The following is a 24,581-nucleotide window of genomic DNA, read 5'->3' as shown; positions in this document are numbered from 1 at the left end:
AGTGTCTGTACTCATTTAATGGTGACTGCTGTGTCGGTTCTTCCTAGTCCCTGTATCCTTGGACTCAAAAGTATTTTATCCATCCTCAAAGTATTTTAAACAATGATCTTTCTATTATGGTTACAGATACAAGAAACCCACTGACTTTAAAAGAAAGAAATTGCAATTATTGACCAAGAAACCACTTTATCTTCATCTACATCAAACTTTGCACAAGGAATGATCCTGACATGAATAACCTGGAACTTCTGTGAATTTTGCCACTTGTTAGAAACCATCACAGCTCTGTGTAGCATATTCACCCTTCAGAAGGCAGAAAGTAAGCCGTACCCGTGCCAGTAGGCCAGAGTGAGCCCACTGCAAAGCTGTACCACAGAATTCAAAGTCTAGCACATCACTGATGTATAAGACTCCTTTGGATACAGGTTTATTGTAGATTTGAAAACATATTTTTACTTTTCTATTGTGCAATTAATAGTCTGTTTTCTAAGTTACCACTACTCCTACCCTGCTTCCTGGAAAAATACTGTTGTGGGTAGGTTTGCTCATCTTCGAACTTAATACAGCAATAAGAATGTGCTAGAGTTTACATACACATCTGTTCACTTTTGCTCCAATATGCTCTTTTGGTTTGAGTTAACTTCAAACTTTGGGTTGAGGTGGGTAGAATAGTATCAAACTACTTTAAGAGAAAATGGACCAGTTATGCTGCCTAAGAAGGTCTGTCTGCAGATGATAGGCTGCTCCTTTGGGGTGGTCTACATTCACCTGATCTGATCGTTTTCTTGCTTAGAAATAGTGTGCCTTGGCCAGATCAGTATCCCGTGTGGGAGTGTTTCCCAGGTTGTAGCTGTGAGTTTTTCCAGATGACCAGATTGTTTTTCTGAAAGTGAGCATACTTTTAATCATGTTGATTAGATGTTCTTCTGTATCACGTTGTTATTCTTTCTGATAACAATTCTAGGGTTAACATTGGAACCATCTCAGAATTAAATTTTCAGATGGGTTCACAATGTCTTCCAAATAATGTAATCTAAAAATAGCTGAGTCAGATGCTAACAAGATATTGCAGGAACAACTGCTGTTTTCTGACAACTGATTGTGAAACCTTCAAACCTGCATATCTCTTCTTATAGTGATGAGTATGCAAAATCTGGAAAGATATTCTATTTTTTTTAATATAGATAGTTAGGATTGCCATTTATTTCCTATTTAGATATATTGGAATTCATCCATATGAGAATATGCAGGTCATTAGCTTATTATAATTTTACTATTTACATTTCTTTTGACTTAATGGGCATAAATAAAATTTTCATAGTACACATGAGGTGGATATTTGATACACAGAACATTAAAATTTGTGATGGGCCTCTGTGGGTTAGATATAGAACCCATGTGTTTTAATATTCACTATTTTAATGAACAATGCATGAGGGGAATGCAATTTCAGTACTTGGCCTATTTTTAAACTAGTGTAATAACCCTAGTCATGCCGATATGTTTGCTTTTTGAAGTAAGTAATCACAATTAAGTTGTTTTAGCCCTTGCACTTCAAGAGATCTAGTCTTTACTTTCAGTTGTCTGTTAGGTCAATTCTGTTTATTAGTTGGATATTAATAAAGACTATATGAGCCTGAAAGAATTCTCAACCAAATTTAGTCTTGTCTCTCATCTTGATTGGATTAATTCCAGATTCTCAAGTAACTCAATCCACAGTAGGGCTAGAGGATGAAGAATTTGCCTTAAGGAATTCTTTTTGTCAAATCCCCAAACTAAGCTCTTCAAGGAGCAAGCACCATGTTTCCTCCATGTCACACACATTTCCCTAGGTGCTTGGCAGCACTCTGTACCCTGTGGAGTACTCAGTACCTGTTTGATGTTGCTGATGAGACCTAAAATAATCCCTTAAAAATCCTACTATTAAAATGTAGCAAAACTGATACATTGTTCTTTCTCTTTTCTCATGATCGTAAGATGTGTATCAAAGTGGTAATTTATATATGAAGAAGCATCTGCTGTCCTGCACTTAAGTATGGTTTATATGAACTACAAATGCCTTTCATCAGTTATTAAAGAAGCTTAAATTGAACACCGTGTGATTAGTTTAGCTTTAATTCAGACCTGAATGAAATGACAAAAAGAGTGATTATCTTGGAGCAGTTGACAGAGTGCTCCACATCCCACAAATTATTTGTATGCTTTCCAGTGAGGAAGAATATTCAGCCATTGTTAACTGTAACCACAACTACAACAGAAATCTTTTACATTGAAATACCGCTGCTTCATAAATGAGACACTTTTAGCAACTAAACCCAGCAACACAATTAGCTAGAAATGACTTCTGAAACAGTTGTAATAATTTTGGAGATGGCAAAGTCTGACTTAACTGAGGACTGGTATTCCCTAAGCCACTCGTACATTAGCAGCTCACTCTGCTCTGACCCTTGCGGCAGAGATATGGTGCCATCAGATGGAGGTGAAAGGCAGCAACTGTGGACTGACCCAGAACTGCTCAGGCAGGCTACACTGGAATCTCTTCACAGCTTACTGATTTTTTTAAACAAAATGAGATGGAAAAAACCTTTATTTTCAATGAAAAAACTGATTTTATTTACCTTTCCAACTGGATTATCTTTCTGGCTGGCAAAATCTATACTTAAAGGCCATTTAAAACTAGAAATTCCATTATCAGCATTATTGTGTATCCTTAAAGAGATTAAGAGAGAGATTCAGAAGTTGTGTTTTTGACTTAATCTTCATTTATCAGGGGTGGGGGACCTTTCTTCTGCAAAGAGCCACCTGGGTATTTCTAATATAATCCACAGGCCATGCAAAATTATCAACTTAAAAATTAGCCTGTTATAGATTTACTGAATTTCAAGTCCCACTTGACCAAATGATTTTGTGCGCCTTATACAGTATGCGGGCTGGATGTTCTTTTAAAGATTTATTTTTTAAAAGGTAGAGTTACAAAGAGAGAGGGAGACCCAGAGAGAGAGAGAGAGATCTTCCGTCTACTGGTTCACTTCCCAAATGGCTGCAATGACTGAAGCTGGGCCCATCCAAAGCCAGGAGCCAAGACATTCCTCTGGGTCTCCCATGTGGGTGTAGGGGCCCAAGCACTTGGGCCATCTCCATTGCTTTCCTAGGCACATTAGCAGGGAGCTGGATAAGAAGTGCAGCATCTGGAATTGGAACCAGCACCTAATGTGGGATGCCAGTGTTCTAGACAGCAGCTTCACCCACTGTGCCATAGTGCTGGCCCCTTCTTTATGAACTTTGAAAGTGTTACTTCTTTCAAAGGTTCTCATCTTTTAGACTACTGTTTTCCATAGTTTAGGATAAAGAGATGATTTTGTTTCACAATGAAAGTTTTGCTCCATTTTACAGAGTATTCTTAGTGGGTTAAATGTCACAACAGTAACAAGTCAGGCTCCAGGTTTCAATTACGTAATAGAACTTCTGAGAGTGGCAGAACACAGTCTACGAGTAGACAAAAGTCTCAGCCTTTGGTAATTTTAATCTAAATTTTAAACCTATTAAAATGTGCCATTAAAGTTAAAATCAAGGGGCCAGCATTGTGGCATAAAAGGTTAAGCCATTACCTGTGATGTCTACATCCCATTTGGGTACCAGTTTGAGTCTGGCTGCTCCTATTCCAATCCAGCTCCCTGGTAATGTGCCTGGGAAAGCAACAGAGGATGGCCCAAATCCTTGGGCCCCTCCCTACACCCATGTGGGAGACCCAGATGAAGTGCCTAGCTCCTGGCCCAGCCCGGCCCCCTCCATTTCGGCCATGTAGGGAGTGAACCAGTAGATAAGGATCTCTGTCTCTGTCACTCTTTCAAATCTTAAAAAAAAAAAAAAAAAAAGTCATTAAAATCTCTGTTCTTAGAAACACTGTTTTAAAGGCACAATGTAGTAATGGGCATAACACTTTTAAGTATGGTGCAATTCTAGATTCTTTGATTGGTTTTTAAATTAAAGTACTAAAGGTCAAATATTAACTTTGGAATAGTATGTATCAAAAAAGACGAGTTCAGCCACCAGTTGCTGACCTAGAGCATTCTATAAGCTGTTCAGTTCTAAATCATTCTTTCTCAGGTGTTATACTCTTGTAACAAATTTCTTTTCATATTCCTTGAAAATATGAAGGCACAGGAAAGATACAGACTGTGTACATTTTTAAAAACAAGTTTCCTTACTCTTACTGTCACACCATTTTTTTCTGTTATGGACCCTTAAAGCAAGAATGGTAAAAAAAACAAGAGAACATCAAGTAAACCTTTCACTATTAATATAAACCCACACTCAGAAAATCATTTTCCAGTGGGCAACGAAGGTGTAAGAAAGCACACAGACGCTGTACAGGTGGGATCAGTGACTTCATTGCCTTAAAAGGGAGGAATGACTTGTGAGTTTATAGGTGACTGAGGCTGAGCAATAGGGTGTGGGCTTCCACACTGTCAACTGTAGCTGTGGGAGCCCAGGTTTACATGTTTCCTAAATGGTATAAGTCTTCATGACAATCCAATGAGTCAACAGACACTTGGAATATATTAATAAACAAGTTTTTATGAACTATTACTACAAAGAACTTGAGCAAGAGGGGAAAATAAAAGTTTGGTGATCTTTTAGTAAACATTTTTAGCGTAACAGTCTTTGTGACCATATTTTTTTTTAAAAAATCAAACTTACAAACACCATTGCTCTGTATTTAACTGGTGTACACTAAAAATAGGATGATGGAAATACACGTTCTTAAAGCATTTCCACAGGAAATGTTCATATTTTTCATGACATTCTAAATCATTTAGCAATTACATATACTACATTAACTAAAACACAGGTACTGTTTATTGCACATTTCAAAGTTGTAAGGATGTTCTAGCTTAAGAGGTGATTTTTCTAGGGGAGAAAATGGTATTTTTTAATTGTTTGGCTCAAAAATGCATACTGCCAAGTCAGCATAGTTCTATAAACCTTTTAAAACAAACTTTTAGATTTTGAAGCCAATGAAATCCTTACTGTAACGAAGAGTGCACAGTCCGCTTCTCTCTGACTGAATGTCAGAGGTCAGTTATGGGCTCTGTTGTAAAGCCTGTGAACAGTCCTGGCTGCTGCTCTGAGAAGCAGGTGGAGGCTCCTCTCTGGAGCCTGAAGGCAGTAAGTCTCTTGCAGCAGGTGATGGCGCATAATCCTGGGGTGGAGGTGGGGGTGGTAACCGAGTACCAGGAATGAAGTACTCTCTTGGACCAAGAGGGCCTGGAGGTCTAAACGGTGTGTGTCCCGGTACAAATTCCCGTGGATCAAAAAGCAGGTCTTGCTTTCCAGGTGGAACGCCTGGTGCATATTCTCTTAAGCCTACTGGTGGACGCATACCAGGACCTGGAGAATAAACAGTTGGTCACACAAACATCTAGGAACACATCTAAATTAAGATGGTTCCAGATAAGAATATATTAATGCATTATAGTTTAGAATTAGTTTCTCACAACCTTAGAAAATCTGGTGGTGGCACTCCAACTTTACAGACGAGGCAAACTGAGTCTCAGCAAGTTTGGACTACATGCCTATGGCCGGTTGGCCAGCCAGCCATGATACAACATAGGCTAGGAAAGATTTAAACATGGCTCCACCTAGCTCCAGATTTGGAATTTTTTGTCAATACAGTTTTGCCCTCTTTATTGCACAAAGAGCTCTGTTTGTGCTTGGAAGTACTATATATCATGCCAAGAAAACAGGGTGTGAAATAAGCATTTAACTGCAATGAATTTTCATAAAGCAAACTCCACATCTATTAATTATCAGTTTAAAACTCATATAGTAGGTTAGCATGAACCTAATACATTGCATCAAAATTCAGGTGCTCTGCTGGAGGAAGCATTTGCTCTTATCTTCTTTTATATCTGGTGATCTACTACCAATGGATGATTGTAAGGTTTTTGTTTGTTGAAATGAAGTTACAGGATGGGTCTTAATCCAGCCTGGTACATAGCCAAAGATACTCAATGAACAGCTGCAGAAGTAATATTTCTGGCTGTCTATAAAATTGCCCCTTCTCTGTCTAGGAGACAGCTGCTGTCCATCTGAGTACAGGGAGATTATGCAGCACCTAATGGTTTCTGAGAAACTCAAAGAAAAGCTAAAATGTACTCAGCTTCATCCTTGCATTGAGGCCCTGCAGTACCAACTATGTTAAAGGACTACAGAGAAAGAAAAGATGCGTGTGCTTTACAAGTCAGTTACTGCTGTCTGGATCATCATACCAAACGGAGGCAGTGGTCGAGGCCCGAAATGTCTGCCGAGCTGAGGAGGTGGTCCGTATCGAACGGGTGGTGGCAGAGGGCCTATGAAGGGCACCCCTGGGAAAGGAGGAGGCCCTTTTGGAGCCATATTAACCTGCAGGAAAAAAGCAAAGTTTTGAAATACTTGCATTTGACAGACAAAAGAACCAGCACCAGTAAAAGCTAAAAATTCAAAGAAGCCAATGTCAGGCACCTGTCCAAAAAGCAAAATCTGTGCACCACCACCAACTCCACTCCTCCCATTTGTTTCCACTGGCAGCTTAGAGAGGTTAAAAGAGGACACAGAAATGACAGTTCCACTGAAATTTGCAATAAAAATGGAAGAAGAGGACTGTCAGAAGTTATTAATGCAGGTGATTCCTAATTTTTAAAAAAGTCATACCACATACCCTGTCATCTATTTCTAATCCATCCTTTCATCACAATAGCTCATTAGTTCCATATTGAGTGTGCAGAGAACGAAAACACACAAAAAACTCATTCTCTCCACATGTAGTAACAGCTACTAGTCAGTACATTCAGTTGGCCTTTCATACATTGTCAGGTCACTAATAATCTCTTAATATAGTTTTCTTCCAAACAGAAGGGAACAGGGGCACAGAGAAAGTCACACAGCATGTAAGAGGCCAAACTATAATAGTTAATACCAGGCTGGACTCAAAACCTCTGCTCCTCTCTCACAAGGATTCTCTACTCTTTGAACTCTTCTACTTCAGCGGGATCTTGGGTCTTACACAGCTGCCACTGGATATAAAGATCTAAGAGAAATATATTACTGGAGTCCTGCACTGGAACCAGGAAGAATTTTCCAACAGAAACGATATCTAAAGCAGGCATAGCTCTTAATATTTACCCACATTCACTAGTAATCCTATGTATTATGATACTGACTAATCATTGCCTATGGGAAACTGGATTACAAACTCAAATTTACTTTGATTTCAATGTGTTGAGGTAAGATTAGAGAGGACTTACTGCTTTAACAGCTATAAAAGTTACAAGAGAAAACACTCAGGTGAACATAATAGGGCTATTCCTAGCAACTAGCTCAGTAGGTAATTTACAGATGTTCACTGTTTCAGTGAAACTATTTCAGATTCTTCAGTTATTTATATGTAATTTCAGATAAATAGGGCTTGCCTAGAAAATAAATGAAAGCATTCTTATATACCATATTTTCAAACAAAGATGATTAGTTATGCAATTTGCCTAACAACATTCAGCACCAAAACATACAATATAAAGTTGGAATGATGCCTTTTCACATCTTTTATGTTAAAAAGTACAGCAGATGCTCTAAACAGATTAATAGGCTAACCACAACTGCAAAGAGGAGAAAAAAAACCAACCAACAAACCATGAGCCCATAGTTCAGTATCACTCCCAAGTCAAGGAGAAGAGTAAGATGAACATTGCCATGCGATTTAAAGCAAACAAGGTTAGTGTCACACTCCTTGTATCCTTTCCAGAAATACACAAAATAAAAGCCCAGGTCCACCTCTAAGTACTTACTGCTACTGGATGCTCAGAGGTAATGCTGGGAACTGACGGGCCTCCAGGCTCCTGGGGAACAGTTTGCTTTTTAAAAAAATAAATGAGGTAATACAGATAGAACAGAGAAACAGGAGGTGAGGCAAAGAAAGTGTGATAAGGAAAGCTAAAGATTTCTGGAATTCCTAAACTATAATTCCAATTGACTGCAGAATTTACCTTGCCCTCGTCCACCCCTTTGGTAGGGGAAGAACCTCTTGAGCTGCTGTTCAACATGGGTGCTGAACCAGATCCTGGATCTATTAAAGGAAAAGAACTGATTGAGACTTGCATACTCTGTTAGGGTACTAAAAATCTACCACACTTGCTCCAGTGTTAAATCCTGAAGCCACTCAGGTCCCTTACCAGAGGCAGGAGGTTTCCCAGATATCTCCGATGGCCACCGAGAACGAGGGAGAGGCCCGTCCATTGACCCTTGAGAAAGAAACAACAGCCCTTGCGTGCATTTTTCGTAAGAAATAACAAACTTTGGGCAAACTCTAACTAATCACTTATAATTTCCACACAGATTTAAGTGAATTAAAATAACTGCCCTAGACTGAAAGAACAGCAATAAACCCTGCACGTTAATAGCACTGGTCCTGGACTTCCAGCTTCAGGCTCACTATAATCCTATCGGTTGATTTTTTTTTCCCAGTATATATGTAATCTGACTTGCATATCTAACCAAGTATTATGGACATAGTTAAGATTCAAAATAGGGTCGAGCGGTGTGGTACAGTGGACAAGCTGCCACTGGCAACACTGGCATCCTGTATGAACACTGGGTGGAATCCCTGCTGCTCCACTTCCTTTCAAGCTCCCTGCTAATGCACCTGGGAAAGCAGAAGACGGCCCAAGTACTTGAGCCCCTGCAATCCACATAGGAAACCTGGATGAGTTCTAGGATCCTGGCTTCAGTCTGGCCCAGTCCCAGCCACTGTGGCCATCTGGGGAGTAAAACAGCATACAAAAAGATCTCTCCTTCTCCCTCTGTCTCTTCCTCTCTGTAACTCTTTTGAATAAATAAATCGTAAAAAAAAAGGATTCAAAATAGACAAAGTATTTCATAGTATATGAGCAATGTAAGTATGTATGCTGCATGAACTAAAGTTCTAAAGCTACTTTTACAATAATTGCAAGAGGAATCCTATCAAAATGTATTTAAAGATAAAGGCTTATGTTTCACAGTAAAAAATTAAGATCAAGAAATAAAACCAGGAAAGAGTGCTCCAGGAAAATAAAAAATATTTTCTGTTCTAAAGCAGATCTTGCAGTTAACTATGCACCATGACATTAAGACATTTTCCTCTCTATACTGATCAGACTCAAATTCTAAAATGTTTACAACAAGAATTCCTGAATAAATATTAAATTTGAATTTAAATTTGAATGCTCAAGAGCACCTGAATACTCACCAAATTCACTTCTAGGCGCATCTCTTCGATTGAGAGTAGCCGAGAGAGGCCTCCCGGGTGGCTCCGCAGTCAGCGGTGGGGAGTATTCGCCACCGCTCACAGGGGATGTGCCGAAGGAGCCATTCTGGCTCAGGGGACCTGAAGATGACAATGCTTTTTAAAGACAGCTGCTGCTGCTGCTTTTTTTAAAAGACAGTTCTTGGGATTACTCTAGGGCATAAAAAGTCGTAATTTACACACAAATTCTGCATCAAAAAATAGACTGCTCCCTTTACAAAGTGTTCCCTACCTCTCCGTGGAGGGTTCTGTGTATTTGGTCTCCCTGGCATGGGCTTTACAATCACAGGTTCTTCTTGTAGCATTGCCATCTTCTGGGTTATTTCCAGTAATCTTCAATACAGGCAAAGAACAGACAAATATGAAATATCAACCAATTCCCTGTTGTATGCCACATAGCACAGTCTTTAAAAAAAAAGTCTAACATTCTCTGAAAGTACAGATATCAAAATCACATACTTGTGTCTCAAATTGGCAGCTTCCCTTTTCTCTTCAGCTATAGCTCTTTCTGCAGCACGAGCTTTGAGCTATTTAGAAAAAATATTCAAATTAAGTTGTGGTAGATTGTGCAAAGTATAGGAAAGAAAGAAAAAAATCTTACCCAATTATCATGAGCTTTCTTCTCGTGAGTAGCAATCTGAAAAAGATAACACATCAAATCTGAACACACGTTCAGAGATTTATTATAATAGTCATTAAATAGTAGTCTGTATTAGGTATCAAAGAGTTCTGCAACTGTAGGAATTATTACCTGGTTTTTAAATGAGCGCTCCGTTTTCTGAAGTTCTTCCTCCATTTCCTCAATTCTCCGCCTAAGAATTATACTCAGTTAAAAGTATAACTGAATCAAATTTGAAATAATCTATGTTCCCTTTCTCTAGCAACTATACTTTTAATGGCTATAGATTCTGAGTTGATAAATCCTAATTCCCTTAATTTTTCCTCAGTATGTCTTCAAATAATCCAACTAGGAGTATCTTCCTCCACAAAGCTTTTTTCTTCAATTATATTCATAGAAAATTTCCCAGAGTTATGATTACTGGGTATATCAAATAGCATAATCACTTTAATGGTTTGTGAAACATCACAGAGTAAACTGCTTTCTTAAAGAATACTCCAGTACACAAAACACCCAGAATTATTTGCACCAAGTTCTCCTGTGGTCTTGCAAGCTACAAGCTTAAGTAAGTAAATAGTTAAGTTTTCATTTAACTTAAAACTTATTTTTTCTCTTATAGATGAATATATTCATGCTTCTGTGCTGTTTTCTTCTATGTAACGTAAACACACAAACACCAGTGTCATTAGCTACTGACACTTTCAGAAACTGAACTCACCTGTAAGTTTTTACTTCTTCTGCAGCCAAAACCGCCTTTTCATCTGCAGCTGACAGCCGCTGCTCTCTTTCTTCCCGCTCATACTCTTCTTGACTCAGCTTCCTAAGATAGAACCAGTTGTCAAGTCAAAGTTTCTCTTTCTGCCAAGCAGTCTGAATGCTCTGTTCAAATGTAATTCTCCATCCTTCTCTAAAATACATATAAAATCCTATAGGAAGTGATTCAAACCTGCATGCAGGGATAAAAACCAAACTCTGGCCTCTGGGCAAAAACATTTCCATTTTTTAATCTCTCCATAATTCTTTATTCACTGGTAATTAAGACAAGTTTAAAAAACACTAGGTGCTCCATGGGAAAGCCTCTTGTGCTCACTTGCATCAATGTGGAAAGCCAGGACTGGTCTACTAACACAATTAAGTGTTTCAGGACAAAAGAGGATAATTTATTTCTCTTATTTCTGCTTTACCCGCTACACCACAGTGCTGGCCTCACCTAAGAAAGGAGTTGAAGCCCAGAGAGGTAAATCTATTCCTCTTTATCGGACATTTTAAATTAAAAAAAAAAAAAAATTTATTTATTTGAAAGGCAGAGAGATAGAGAGCAATCTTCCTTCCAGTGGCTCAGTCCTCAAATATCAGCAACACCTAGTCTCCCACAAGGGTGGCCTGGTCCCAACTACTTAAGCCACTTCCTGATGCCTTCCAGGGTGCACATTCATGAGCAGGAAGCTGGAACTGAAGCAGAGTTAGGACTGGAACCCAGGTACCCTAATAAGGGATGCAGGCATTCCATGACACCTATTAACTGTTGTGCCACATGCTTGCCCCTGTATCAGATTTCTTTTTTTTTTTTTTTTTTTTTTTTGACAGGCAGAGTGGACAGTGAGAGAGAGAGACGGAGAGAAAGGTCTTCCTTTTCGCCGTTGGTTCACCCTCCAATGGCTGCTGCGGCCGGCGCATCGCGCTGATCCGAAGCTAGGAGCCAGGTGCTTCTCCTGGTCTCCCATGCGGGTGCAGGGCCCAAGCACTTGGGCCATTCTCCACTGCCTTCCCGGGCCATAGCAGAGAGCTGGCCTGGAAGAGGGGCAACCGGGATAGAATCCGGTGCCCCGATCAGGACTAGAACCTGGAGTGCCGGTGCTGCAAGGCAGAGGATTAGCCGGTTAAGCCACGGCGCCGGCCCAGATTTCTTAATAAGTCTAGGATATATGCCATGGTCCTTAAGGTTTTTAGATAAAGACAGGCAAACAGAAAGGAGAAAAAAAACACAGAACAGGCCATGAAACAGAAAGCAACCATCAATCTGTGAATTTAAACTCAAATGACATATTCAAGACCTATATATAAAAACAAAAATTAGTACTCATGCAGTTTCTATGCTACCACTGACTCCACAGGAGATTTTAAGGGAGATAAATGTGTGAGTAAGCAGGAGACTGCCAGGTGGAAATAATGTAAAAGACGTTTTCACTGCAAAGACGACAGTGTACATAAAGACAGAGGCTCGAGGGCATGCGGGAACCGGTGAATGTGGCCACAGCTGCGCCAGCAGGAGAAGGAGCTGCAGGCTGGTGCAGCTGTAGAGGCCACGCAGGACCAGCTGGAAGCACCCTCCACTGCAAGGAGTCGGGAACTGATCTCGAAGGAACGAGAACTCCTTCACAGACTTTACACCACAATGACATGGAGACTTGCACACACCAACAGCTGTACAGAGTGTGAACTTAGGGGACTGACAGAAAAGATGAGCATTCAGATATTTTGTGGAGAAAAATCTTAAAATGAACTATAAAAATGTATCTTTCAAGAGCTACCTAGCTCTAAATTTGAAATGTAGATGTCACAGGATTAACATCTAAATATGCATACCAAGCAAGTATTTCCATATTCAAAACTCCTTTTATCCTTACCACAATTACACCATGGTTAGTCTGAATACCTGACTATACACAGTCCAAAATTTATGATATCTTCACTAACTAAATATTCCTTTTGAAGTTTTTATGTAACTAAAAAAGAGGTAATACAAACCATTCAGGATTTTTAAAGGCTATATTAAGAGCTAATGGGGCAGGCACTGTGGCATGGCAGGTAAAGCTGCCACCTGCAGTGCCGGCATCCCATATGGGCACCAGTTCGAGTTCTGGCTGCTCCACTTCTGATCCAGCTCCCTGCTGATGGCCTGACAAAGCAGTAGAGGATGGACCAAGTGTTTGGGCCCCTGTACCAGGAAGAAGCTCCTAGCTCCTGCCTTTGGATTGGCCCAGCTCCAGCCATTGTGGCCATTTGGGGAGTAAGCCAGTGGATGGAAGACCTCTCTCTCCCTCTCTCTGCAACTCTGCCTTTCAAGTAAATAAATAAATCTTAAAATAATAATATAAAAAAGCTGACAGAACAAATGCAACAAATCAGAATTACATAACTGACCACAAAAAAGAAAGTGAATTAAGTGGTGGAATCACAGAAAGGGTACAGATCATCAAAAAAGAAGCACTTTGTCGGGCCAGCGCTGTGGCACAGCGGGTAAAGCCGCGACCTGCAGTGCCGGCATCCCATATGGGCTCTGGTTCAGGTCCTGGCTGTTCCACTTCCGATCTAGCTCTCTGCTATGGCCTGGGAAAGCAATAGAAGATGGCCCTAGTCCTTGGGCCCTTGCACTCGCATGGCAGTCCAGGAAGAAGCGCTTGGCTCCTGGCTTCAGATTGGTGCAGTTCTGGCCATCGTGGCCAATTGGGGAGTGAACCAGTGGATGGAAGACTTCTCTCTCTCTCTCTCCTTTGTCTCTCTGTGTAACTCTGACTTTCAAATAAATAAATCTTTTAAGAAAAAGGGAAGCATTTCTGCAGCAGTACTGCTAGTGCTTTTAGACCGCTCCCCTTCATAGGAATTAAAGGCAACAATTTCTGCAGGCTGGTTAAAGTTATGGAATTAACAAAGCTGAAGGAAGAAAGACCTCTACTAATTACAGATGAACACACTGTAGATAACCTTAAAGATCCAATGTACACATTTATTCCTGATGGCAGTTAACACTTTTAATGATGAACCATGGGAACGTACTTCTGCAGAGCCATCTCCTTCTGCTGATAGAGTTCATTCAGAATCTCCACTTTCTGCCTCAGCGTTCTGCACTCATCTTCCAGCCCAGCTTTGGCAGACTGCAGGGCACTGCGGTCATCCTCTAGCTTCCTTATTTGTTCTGTAAAGGGTAACACTGTTATCTGTGTGCGCCCGAGGACTTGATCACGAGGGCAGTGCTGAGGAGTGGGACGCATGAGAGCAAGAAACCCTCCGCATCTTCTCAACGCAATTTTACATCATTCCAGCATATGGCAATTTCTTCTCAAAAAAGCAACCTACCTTCCAGGTTACATTTAGTGGACATCGAGGCTCTTAGCTTAAATTGTAAAAGTTTTAAATCTTCTTCAACTACTGATATTGCAGTTTGTGTCTAAAAATTGCAGAAGAAAGATGTACTCTTAAAAGTGAGGCACAGGAAGAATTCATGGGTATTTATGAGACTCTATAAAAGGACTATACCCGAGAGACGTCCATCATCTGCTTAATTTGATTCTTCATCTTCTCATTCTGGTCACCTAAGAAACAAAAAACTTGAATTGACTCTTCCTTGCTTTTAATTCTGAATTTTCCTGACTTCCCCAAAGTTACATAATTACCATGTTCCAACATTGAAACAAGAAATTAACCAACAAAACAAATTGACTTTTAAGAGAATTATAAGCTTAGATTGAAAAAGTGAATTTTCAGTTTGTACAGTAAAAATGTTATCTATGCCATTCTTGAGCAAGAAGAAATATGTGAGATAAAGTCCCTTCTCTCTCAGACCTGTGTCCACCAGGGCAAGTGTCTTATTCAGAAAGACCCACTACTCCTCTTCTTGCACTGAAATGCTACCAGGTGTGGTTTAAAACAGCCAGTATGCAAGCAACATCCAACTCAGAAGACAGCATCTGGAAACATTTTCCTCATCAGTAAACATTACTTAATCTCTAGTCCTATTGCCCTCTAGCCTCTGCATGACATTAATTTATGGCTCTGACCACCTTAATACTCTTAAAGCAGGTTGCAGGCCTCAAAACCCAAGAGCTAGAGATGATGTATATTAAAATCAAATGTCATTTCCATAAAGCTGAGAAACAACTTTCCCCTACTGTATAGTGTTTCAATATTTAGAGGTGTAAGAAATAACTAATGCAGCTCCAATATACATACCTTATTCTCAATGGGATGTAAAAACAAAATCAGTGTTCTTTGTCTGCTTATTGCTACTTAACACCACATCAGCCTACTTCTGCTCAATGCAAACAGATATATGTACAAAGTCAGTGACAAACATCTACAACTTTAAAGCTTATGAAGAAATTCAGGGGCCAGTGTTGTGGTGCAGCAGGTTAAACTGCCACCAGCAATACCAACATCCTACATCAGAGTGCCAGTTTGAGTCCCAGTAGCTCCACTTCTGATCTAGCTCCCTGCTAGTGTGCCTGGGAAAGCAGCAAAAGATGGTCCAACTGTTTGGGCTGCCATCCACATGGGAGACCCAGAGTTCCAGGGTCCTGGCTTCGGCCTAGGCTACTGCAGCCATTTGGGGAGTGAACCAGCAGATGGACGATCTCTCTGTGTCTCTACCTCTCTGTCACTCTGCCTTATAAATAAATATATACTTTTTATAAAAGAAAAAGAAGAAATGCAACCAGTTGAAAAGCAGCATCAGTGTATGTAATTAAAGAGAAAAGCAAAAAGAAACCCCACCTCCCCAAGATGATCTTACCTCCCAGTTTTCCATTGGCTAACTCATCTGACTCACTTCCTCCTTTACTCTGACCGTCAGATTCAGATTCACACTCTAACCGATTCAACTGTGTAATGCAATTAGTCAAAGCCTAAAAGAGAAGCAAAAGGGTATAAGAGCCTCTCAATTATAATTTGGCAGATTTCCTGAGAATTCTTAAGTATTAACCATATATTCATTAGAATGAACTTACATTAATATTATCATCTTTGTGAGTAAGAGCTACTTCCAAATCTTTCTGAGACTTCTCAAATGATTTGATTTGCTCACTGAGCTCAGCATGGGATTTACTCCAATCTTCAATTTCCTGCTGCAACTGAAAAATCAAAGCACATGAATTCCTACAGATTAGGGCTTTTTGCACTGGAGACACTATGACCACGTCAATGTGACAGGAAGTAGAAAGCTACATCCCTTGGCCTGTCACTTTGGGCTAAGGGTGAGGGAGGGTGGCTCCAACCTTCTGAGCAGTAGCAAGAACATCAGAGCCATCAAGGAAGTTGACCCTTATTAGTGCATAATTCGGAGAACTGCAGCCAGTTCAAATACTTCCAATAGGAAAGGACAAACACATCTCACTGTCTCCTAAGTCCAGACTCCTAATCAGTAACTGTTCAAGGAGGGCTAGGAAATACCTAGTTCTTTTTGTCTAAGAAGTCAATCCAGTCGACCCTTTGAAGCTACTCAAGTTAATAACTGGTTGGTGTTTGACAAGACTAAACAGTCTCATGGCTGCAATAAATTGTGCAGAAGAAAAGAAAATCCAGAACAGATGGAGAACATATACATGCACTCAATTTAGGAAGCATAAACTACACATTCAAGAATAAGGTCCTGCATGAATATTTCATTACTTTAAAAATAGATCCAGGAAAAGATATTTACAAGACAGTGATATTCAGTTCTCTGGTTTATATTGTCTATGACATGATCTTTTTCTTACCTGTTCTTTTTTCTTTTTAAGCCTAGCATTTTCTTCTTGAACCCGATGGCATTCAGACTTCACTTTCTCTTCACTAAGTTTAGCTTCATTAAGGGCAATTTGAACCTAATGCAAAATAGTCCTGTTATTACTTAATTCCAAAGGGGAAAAAACTGTTACACTTTCCCAGACATCATGTAGTTTTCATTTATTGCATATGTTAGCACACAACTAATTTCTGCTCCTCAACAAAACTAAGATATAGTATTAACATCTTTACCTCTGAAAATTCTGAGGCATTCACTGAAATAACATCCTTTAACGTCTCTATAGATTTCTTGTTTTTCAATATCTGCCATGTGGAAATAGAACACAAAACATGCATTAGTATTTTAGTCAAAATGCTGGGATATTTGCTAAAATGAAGAACCGTTAACAAAACATATCCTAAGCCACTGGCTACATTTCTGGAAAAATCAGGAGATCTGGTTTTGACCTGGGGAGAAAATCAAGATTAAAAAGATGGGGGGGTTGGGGGGAGGTGGCGCTGCGGTGAAACAGGTAAAGCCACCATCTGCAGCGCCGGCATCCCATATGGGCGCTGGTTCTAGTCCCAGCAGCTCCACTTCTGATCCAGCTCTCTGCTATAGCCTGGGAAAGCAGAAGATGGCCCAAGTCCTTGGGCCCCTGCACCCCCGTGGGAAACCCAGAGGAAGCTCCTGGCTCCTGGCTTCAGATGGGTGCAGCTCCGGCCACTGCGGCCAATTGGGGAGTGAACCACCGGATGGAAGACCTCTCTCTCTGCCTCTCCTTCTCTCTCTGTGTAACTCTTTCAAATAAATAAAAATAAATCTTTAAAAAAAAAGATGAGGAAAAATAATTGAAGGCATCAATATTTCATGGCAGCCATCAACTTTTCCAGGTTATGAAGTAATATGGGATGACCAGACAAAAAGGTGAAAGCAAAGAAAATAAAGAAAACTTTCAAGTAAACAAGCTGACATTAATGTTTTTTTTCCTAGGGGTACAGAAAAAAAAATCCCAAAGTCACTTTAAAAATTCTTTTGCCTAGGGGCTGGCACTGTGGTGTAGCAAGTTAAGCTGCTGCCTGCAACACCGGCATCCCAATATGGGTGCTATTCCAGTCCCAGCTGCTCCACTTCCAATCCAGCTCCCTGCTAATAGCCTGGGAAAAATGGTGGAAGATGGCCTAAGTACTTGAGTCTCTGCCACCCATGTAGGAGACGTGGATGAAGCTCCTGGCTCCTGGCTTTGGCTTGGTCCCACACCAGCTGTTCTGGCCATTTGGGGTGTGAACAAGAGGAAGGTCTCTCTCTGTCTCTCTCTCTCTCTCCCTCTCACTGTAATTCTGCCTTTCAAATAAAATAAATCTTTTTTAGAAATTATCTTGGCTAAATTAAGCATGCTAGAATTTGAGAATACACAAATCTCACATACAGAAGACTCCGAAATAATTTATCAAGACACTAGATGGAGAACCTAGCACTTCATTGTTTAGCTGAGGGCTATGCATAATCACTTCCTTGTGGAGAGTGGAGGAAGGAAACAATTGAAAAGGAATCATTTTACAGCGGAAAAGCCTGGCAGATCCTACCTCAGCTGGGTAATCAAGCTTAACTGTGGATGGGGTATCCAGGATGGAAAAATTCAACTCACATAATATACAAAATAGTTCAAAAGACAAATCACAGTAACACTTAGCAGCAGAACTCTTACCAAGTCCTGATTCATGACATTCTGTTCTCTCTCAGATTCTAACATAACACGAAGATTTTTAGCAGTGTCATCCAGAATTTGATTACTTTCTTCAAGACGCTTGATTTTATCCTATAAAAAAAAATTAAGCTTAGTAATAATTACTCACTGCATTTACTTTTGATTTTAGATTACAATCCCCAAAAAAGAGGAAGTTTTTACCTTAAATTTAATTGCTTCATCCGAAAGAATCATATTTTGTTTCTTGGTTTCTTGAACGTGTTTCTTTGATTCTTTGATCTACATAAAACATTGAGAATTCAGAAACATACATTATAGTGCTATCAAAACATTTACAGAGGGGCCAGCGCTGTGGTGCAGCAGGTTAACGCCCTGGCCTGAAGCACCAGCATCCCATGTGGGCGCCAGTTCTAGTCCTGGCTGCTCCACTTCCAATCCAGCTCTCTGCTATGTCCTGGGAAAGCAGTAGAAGATGGCCCAAGTCCTCGTGCCCTTGCACCCATGCACCCGTGTGGGAGACCTGGAAAAAGCTCCTGGCTCCTGGCTTCAGACTGGCGCAGCTCCAGCCATTGCAGCCAACTGGAGAGTGAACTAGCAGATAGAAGACCTCTCTCTCTCTCTCTCTCTCTGCCTCTCCTCTGTATAACTCTGACTTTCAAATAAATAAATAAATCTTTAAAAAAATTTACAGAAGGAGTCACTGCTTTATATATTCAATGACTGCTTAAGATTTGGACAGCTTAGAGGAAATAATCAAAAAGAAAATACAATTTTCGGCCAGCGCCGTGGCTCAACAGGCTAATCCTCTGCCTTGCAGCACCGGCACTCCAGGTTCTAGTCCTGATCGGGGCACCGGATTCTATCCCGGTTGCCCCTCTTCCAGGCCAGCTCTCTGCTATGGTCCAGGAGTGCAGTGGAGGATGGCCCAAGTGCTTGGGCCCTGCACCCGCATGGGAGACCAGGATAAGCACCTGGCTCCTGGCTTCGGATCAGCGCGGTGCGCTGGCCGCAGCGTGCCGGCCACGGCAGCCATTGGAGGGTGAACCAACGGCAAAGGAAGACCTTTCTCTCCGTCTCTCTCTCTCACTGTCCACTCTGCCTGTCAAAAAAAAAAAAAAAAAAAGAAAATACAATTTTGAGGGGCCAGCGCTGTGGTGCAGCAGGTTAACACCCTGGCCTGAAGCGCTGGCATCCCAAATGGGAGCCAGTTCAAGTCCTGGCTGCTCCACTTCTGATCCAGCTCTCCGCTATGGCCAGGGAAAGCAGTAGATGGCCCAAGTGCTTGGGCCCCTGCACCCAAGTGGGAGCCCAGAAGAAGCTCCTGGCTCCTGGCTTCAGATCGGCACCGCTCCAGCCGTTGCGGCCAGTTGGAGAGTGAACCAGTGGATGGAAGACCTTTCTCTCTCTCTCTCTTTCTCTCTACCTCTCTCTGTGTAACTAACTTTCAAATAAATAAATCTTAAAAAAAATACAATTTTGAAATATTATAAGACATGTGGAAATAAGTCAAACTGGAACCAAGAGTGGGAAAAACAAAGAATATTTTTACCTTTTTTTCATAATCTGACAATTTTTGTACAAGTTCTGCATTTTCTTTCATGATATTCTTCACTTTCTCAGAAATCTGCTGTTCAGTGACTAAAAAGGGAAAAAATCCTTAAGATTACTATGATCACTAAATTGTGCTGAATTACCCACTATACACACACGCACACATGTTTTCTGGCATTATCACGCCCTTAAAAACTAATTTGGGGGTGGGTGTGGTGGTGGTGCAGTGTGTTATGCGGCCACTAGGGATACCCACACATCCCACATTGGAATGACCAGGATGGAGTCCTGCCTCCACTGCTTATCCAGCTGCCTGCTAATGCCCCAGGGAGACAGCAGGTGATGGCCCAAGTACTTGGTTTTCTGCCACCTACTTGGGAGATGGGGATGAGGTTCCTGGCTCCAGGCTTCAGCCTGGCCTTGCCCCAGCTATTACCCTAGACATCTGGGAAGTGAACCAGCAGATGTAAGATGTGTGTGTGTGTCTGCCATTCAGATAAATGAATCTTTTAGAAAAAAAAAATCAGTAGGATGAGTGTGTGGAACAATAGGTTAAACTGCCACAATAAAGTCCAAATCCTATATCAGAGTGCGAGTTCAAGTCCTGGCTACTCAGCTTCTGACCTAACTCCCTGCTAATATCCCTGGGAAACAGCAGATGATGGTTCAAATACTGCAGGACTGCTACCCATGCAGGAGACCCAGATGGAGTTGCTAGCTACTAGCTTCAGCCTGGCACAGACCTGGCTGTTGCAGGATTTAGGGTCAGAATCAGAGGATGGAAGATCTCTCACTCTCTTTCTGTCACTGTCTTTCAAATGAATAAATAAATCTTTAAAAAGAAAGCAATCTATTGTTAATAGCAATAAGGGCAGCAAAAATATTAAAATTTAAGAGAAGTATAACAACCCTTATTTCAATGAGATCCCACTAGAATGTATTTGGAATATATGAAATATAGTAAAATGTTATAGTTGGACATTCCTCCCTTCACAAGGTACCTTTCTTCCCAAAAAATATTTCATTTGCAAAAAGAAACAAAATGCAAGCATATTAATGTACATATGCACTCCTAAAATTATTTAAGCAAATATTTGCTGTGTTGATTGAATCATTAGCACAGCAATGTGGTTCACATGTAATAAATATACATCCAAGGCCAACCTGCACCAAATTAAACTAATCATCGCTGCTCCACTCCTCTTCACCACCATCTACTCTAGTATCCAAGACAACAAGCTACAATAGTAAAATGTTCAGAAGTCAACCTGATATCAGAAGTCACTATACACATCTACTTCTAGCTCACCTAAAACCCAATACAAAGGAGGAACAATACAAGCAACAAAATAAGCCTAAAAATTTACCTTGATATACTCTATTCTTTACCTAGAAGAGAAATAAAATTGGTATTAAACATTTTACTAATAGAATTATTCATTGCCTAATACAACAGTCAAAATCATAATCAAATAGAATTTAATAATGGTTTAGTTCAGCATAATAAATCCATGGGATTAAAAAACAAGGAAAGGTTAAATAGCATTTCAATTGTAAGCCTTCATAATTTTTGATAAAAGCATTAAGATGTATGTTATTTTTCAGCTGAGGTGTTTATACATCTATTAAATGTGCACCAATCTTAAGAAATGAGCACCTGGCCGGTGCCGCGGCTCACTTGGCTAATCCTCCACCTGTGGCACCAGCACCCCAGGTTCTAGTCCTGGTTGGGGCGCCGGATTCTGTCTCGGTTGCTCCTCTTCCAGTCCAGCTCTCTGCTGTGGCCAGGAAGGCAGTGGAGGATGGTCCAAGAGCTTGGGCCCTGCACCCGTATGGGAGACCAGGAGGAAGCACCTGGCTCCTGGCTTCGGATCGGCGCAATGCGCCGGCTGCAGCACACCAGCCATAGAGGCCATTTGAGGGGTGAACCAATGGAAAGGAAGACCTTCTCTCTGTCTCTCTCTCTCTCTCACTGTCTAACTCTGCCTGTCAAAAAAAATAAAATAAAAATAAAAAAAAAAGAAATGAGCACTTAACTTCATAAAAGTGGCTAATTTTTTCATAATAAATATACAAATATTTTATCTACCCAAAAGTTTATCTGACCAATCCAAATAGAGAGAGAGGTCTAGAAACAATGACTATCAAAAAGACTCTAAAGAAACTATACTAAAGATGTAATTTTTTTGCCTGTCAAAAAAAAAAAAAAGATGTAATTTTTATCTAAGATACACCTCTTTAACTTTCCAGAAAAAAAAAAAAAAAACTTAGAAATCCTATGCAAAGTTGGTTACTGGCTGAATTTAGAAGTCACCTAATAAGTTAGATCATCTGACTTTCTCAGACCACTAAGAACAGTGGTTATAAATCTGCCAAGGAAAGAAAGACTACTTGAGGGAAATACACCAACAAGAGTATTGTCAGCTAACATTTCCTGAAAAGAAAAAAAAAAAAAAGACCATTCCCCAAGGATAGCAATTAATTATAGGATAATAAAACTGAAGCAGTAACTAACTGCAAAAAATGTAAGCATGACTTAGAAAAAAATGTAAGCCTTTGTTACCCAGGATGTATTTCCTCTTTTAAATGTGATAAATAGTGATAAAATAGACCATACCAGAAATGATCTATGGTATCAATATTATCAGTATCTAAACTCCACTTATAATAATGCTGTTACAGGAAAATGTATTGAGAAAATTCCAACATGGCAAGAAATTACTACTTGTCTAATGTCATAGCCTTGCTAATTTACCCCCTTTCTTCCAAACAACAGGCAGGGGAGAGTGACAAGCAAAAAGCAGGCATCTAAGATTATGGACAGTTTCCAAAAGTCAAATGCTGAGGCTGAGAAGCAGCAGTTAGAACACAAAGCTGGAGGCCAGCGCTGTGGCTCAGCCAGTAAAGCCACCACCTGCAGTGCCAGCATCCCACATGGGTGTTGGTTCAAGACTCGGCTGCTCCACTTCCGATCCAGCTCTCTGCTATGGCCTGGGAAAGCAGTAGAAGATGGCCCAAGTCCTTGGGCCCCTGCACCCATGTGGGAAGACCCAGAGGAAGCTCCTGGCTTTGGATCGGCACAACTCCAGCACAGCTCCAGCCATTGAGGTCAATTGGGGAGTGAACCAGTGGATGGAAGACCTCTCTCTCTGCCTCTCCCTCTCTGTGTAACTCTGACTTTCAAATAAATAAATAAACCTAAAAAGAACTCCACATAGCATTCAGCCTTTAAAAAGAAAAAAAAAAAAAGTCTTATGCAAATCCAAACGGATGTTAGGGCTTTTGAAATGTGACAAACAAGAATGAAAACTGTAACATTTTCACCTTTCCCACTCTGTTCACCTGCTGCTCAATGAGGTCCTACAGGAAACCAAGCAAAAGAGTCTTCTTTTAAAGGGGTGCTTCTTTTTAAGCAATTATATAACCAATTGTACAGGAGAAAAACTTAACAATTACACATCTGATATAATTTTAAAAATAAGAAAAAGAATACTTGTTTTAGAAAAATTTGTATCTAATGCACTTGGCAACTTCAACTGTTAAATTTCAACTGAAAGCTTTTCATCTGTGAAGCTCCTTTACACAGAGTAATTTTTCAACTATTATGTTAAATAGCTGAAGCAAAATGACACAGTAAAATCATAACTATGTATATTTGCTGTATGAGTATACACACATATATGTATATGCATTCTCATACAACACACATATACATATATATATACATATATATATATGTGCAAGGGTATTTCAAAAAGTTCAAAAAGATTTTGGTGCAAGAGCATATGTTATTTGAAAAGTTCACGGAAAATGTATATTATGAAAAAACCATGCATGAATTTAAAAATTTTTTACACTAAAATATTTAGTTCTATTTTTCCATAAATTCCCCTGTATAAGGAAAAAGGCTGGAAAATCACCTCATCTCCCAGTTACAAGAATTTCTATCATTTTGTTGTATTTCCTTGAAGCACTTTGTGTATGTGTGTGTGTATAACAAAGTTTATCTACAGTTTTGAAGTCTTGGTTTCTACTTTTATCCACCACTTAACACTGAACTGAGCATTTTCTGTGCCCCGATGTCCTTGAAACAAATGAGGCCACCAAATAACCCATTGTACAGATATAGAATAATTCAACAGTTTCCCTCCTATGGGTTATTTAGGTTGTGCCAAGAGTTCACACTAATAAATACTGTTGCAATGAACTCCCTTGTACAAGATCTTTAATGCATGATTGGTTATTTCTTTAGGACAGATTTTCAGACATGCCATTACAGTATATAAAAGAATATGAACATTTTTAAGGCTTCTTATGTGTATTATTAAACTACTTTTCAGGATGCCTGTATGAACTCCCAGTTCTATTAATAGGATGTGTGTGTACTCGTACACACACGCACACACACACACACTCCTACTTCTTAATCTCTAGGGTTTTATATAAAGGATTTAGAAATTGGAAGTTTTCCACTGAGATTATACACTTCTTGCTTGCTTTCATCTTTACCAACACAAAGATTACACTCAATTATTTTATAAGGTTAGCCTGAATTATAAGCATTAATCTGTGTTGATGTTAGTAACAAAAACAAAAGAGCTAATGACTATAAAACACCCACTGTATTTATGAATCAGTGTAGAGGTTAATTTAATTTACTCACAACAAGGATAGTTCTCCAGAAGAAAACAGCAAATGAAACAATTCCCAAGAAGGCAGTGATAAGTACAGGTTTCCATGGCAGTCCGTAAAAATCAGGCCCCGGCTGAACATCATCAGGCAGTGTAGCAACTAACTGAAATAGAAATGATGGGAAACCCTGAAGAAATTTACAATAAAGTGGTCACAAAGAGTCATCCTAAAAATTCTAAACCAACACCCATCAGATGACCACTTCCAAAAAAAA

The 24,581-nt window shown here is 40.0% G+C and overlaps 2 protein-coding genes across 8 annotated transcripts in view; one reads left to right on the top strand and one right to left on the bottom strand.

Moving 5' to 3' along the window:
- The window catches only part of AIDA (axin interactor, dorsalization associated), a 75,964-nt gene extending 74,021 nt beyond the window's left edge, over nucleotides 1-1,943 (top strand). Inside the window, exon 10 of the mRNA XM_062210390.1 lies at nucleotides 127-1,943. Within this exon, the coding sequence (XP_062066374.1) occupies nucleotides 127-223 (97 nt within the window). The 3' untranslated portion in view covers nucleotides 224-1,943. The remainder of the gene's footprint in view (nucleotides 1-126) is intronic.
- Nucleotides 1,944-2,097: 154 nt separating this feature from the next.
- Nucleotides 2,098-24,581, bottom strand: part of MIA3 (MIA SH3 domain ER export factor 3) — a 74,069-nt gene continuing 51,585 nt past the window's right edge. For 5 of the 7 annotated variants that reach the window (XM_062210384.1, XM_062210382.1, XM_062210385.1 and 2 more), the window contains 23 exons: nucleotides 24,339-24,470; nucleotides 21,043-21,064; nucleotides 19,674-19,762; nucleotides 18,326-18,403; nucleotides 18,125-18,235; nucleotides 16,668-16,739; nucleotides 16,409-16,513; nucleotides 15,659-15,781; nucleotides 15,445-15,556; nucleotides 14,193-14,248; nucleotides 14,013-14,103; nucleotides 13,713-13,851; nucleotides 10,654-10,755; nucleotides 10,068-10,128; nucleotides 9,918-9,953; nucleotides 9,776-9,843; nucleotides 9,549-9,649; nucleotides 9,260-9,397; nucleotides 8,208-8,276; nucleotides 8,022-8,101; nucleotides 7,824-7,874; nucleotides 6,273-6,405; nucleotides 2,098-5,391 (listed from right to left, as the gene is read on the bottom strand). In XM_062210384.1, the coding sequence (XP_062066368.1) occupies nucleotides 5,084-5,391; nucleotides 6,273-6,405; nucleotides 7,824-7,874; nucleotides 8,022-8,101; nucleotides 8,208-8,276; nucleotides 9,260-9,397; nucleotides 9,549-9,649; nucleotides 9,776-9,843; nucleotides 9,918-9,953; nucleotides 10,068-10,128; nucleotides 10,654-10,755; nucleotides 13,713-13,851; nucleotides 14,013-14,103; nucleotides 14,193-14,248; nucleotides 15,445-15,556; nucleotides 15,659-15,781; nucleotides 16,409-16,513; nucleotides 16,668-16,739; nucleotides 18,125-18,235; nucleotides 18,326-18,403; nucleotides 19,674-19,762; nucleotides 21,043-21,064; nucleotides 24,339-24,470 (2,277 nt within the window). In that variant the 3' untranslated portion in view covers nucleotides 2,098-5,083. The remainder of the gene's footprint in view (nucleotides 5,392-6,272; nucleotides 6,406-7,823; nucleotides 7,875-8,021; nucleotides 8,102-8,207; nucleotides 8,277-9,259; nucleotides 9,398-9,548; nucleotides 9,650-9,775; nucleotides 9,844-9,917; nucleotides 9,954-10,067; nucleotides 10,129-10,653; nucleotides 10,756-13,712; nucleotides 13,852-14,012; nucleotides 14,104-14,192; nucleotides 14,249-15,444; nucleotides 15,557-15,658; nucleotides 15,782-16,408; nucleotides 16,514-16,667; nucleotides 16,740-18,124; nucleotides 18,236-18,325; nucleotides 18,404-19,673; nucleotides 19,763-21,042; nucleotides 21,065-24,338; nucleotides 24,471-24,581) is intronic. The other 2 variants (XM_062210383.1, XM_062210389.1) reach the window with 1 other exon arrangement.

The sequence above is a fragment of the Lepus europaeus genome, chromosome 14 (assembly GCF_033115175.1).
Source record: "Lepus europaeus isolate LE1 chromosome 14, mLepTim1.pri, whole genome shotgun sequence".
NCBI classification, from domain to species: domain Eukaryota; kingdom Metazoa; phylum Chordata; class Mammalia; order Lagomorpha; family Leporidae; genus Lepus; species Lepus europaeus.
Note: the sequence above shows the minus strand (reverse complement) of the source record. Positions and strands in the feature narration are given on the sequence as shown.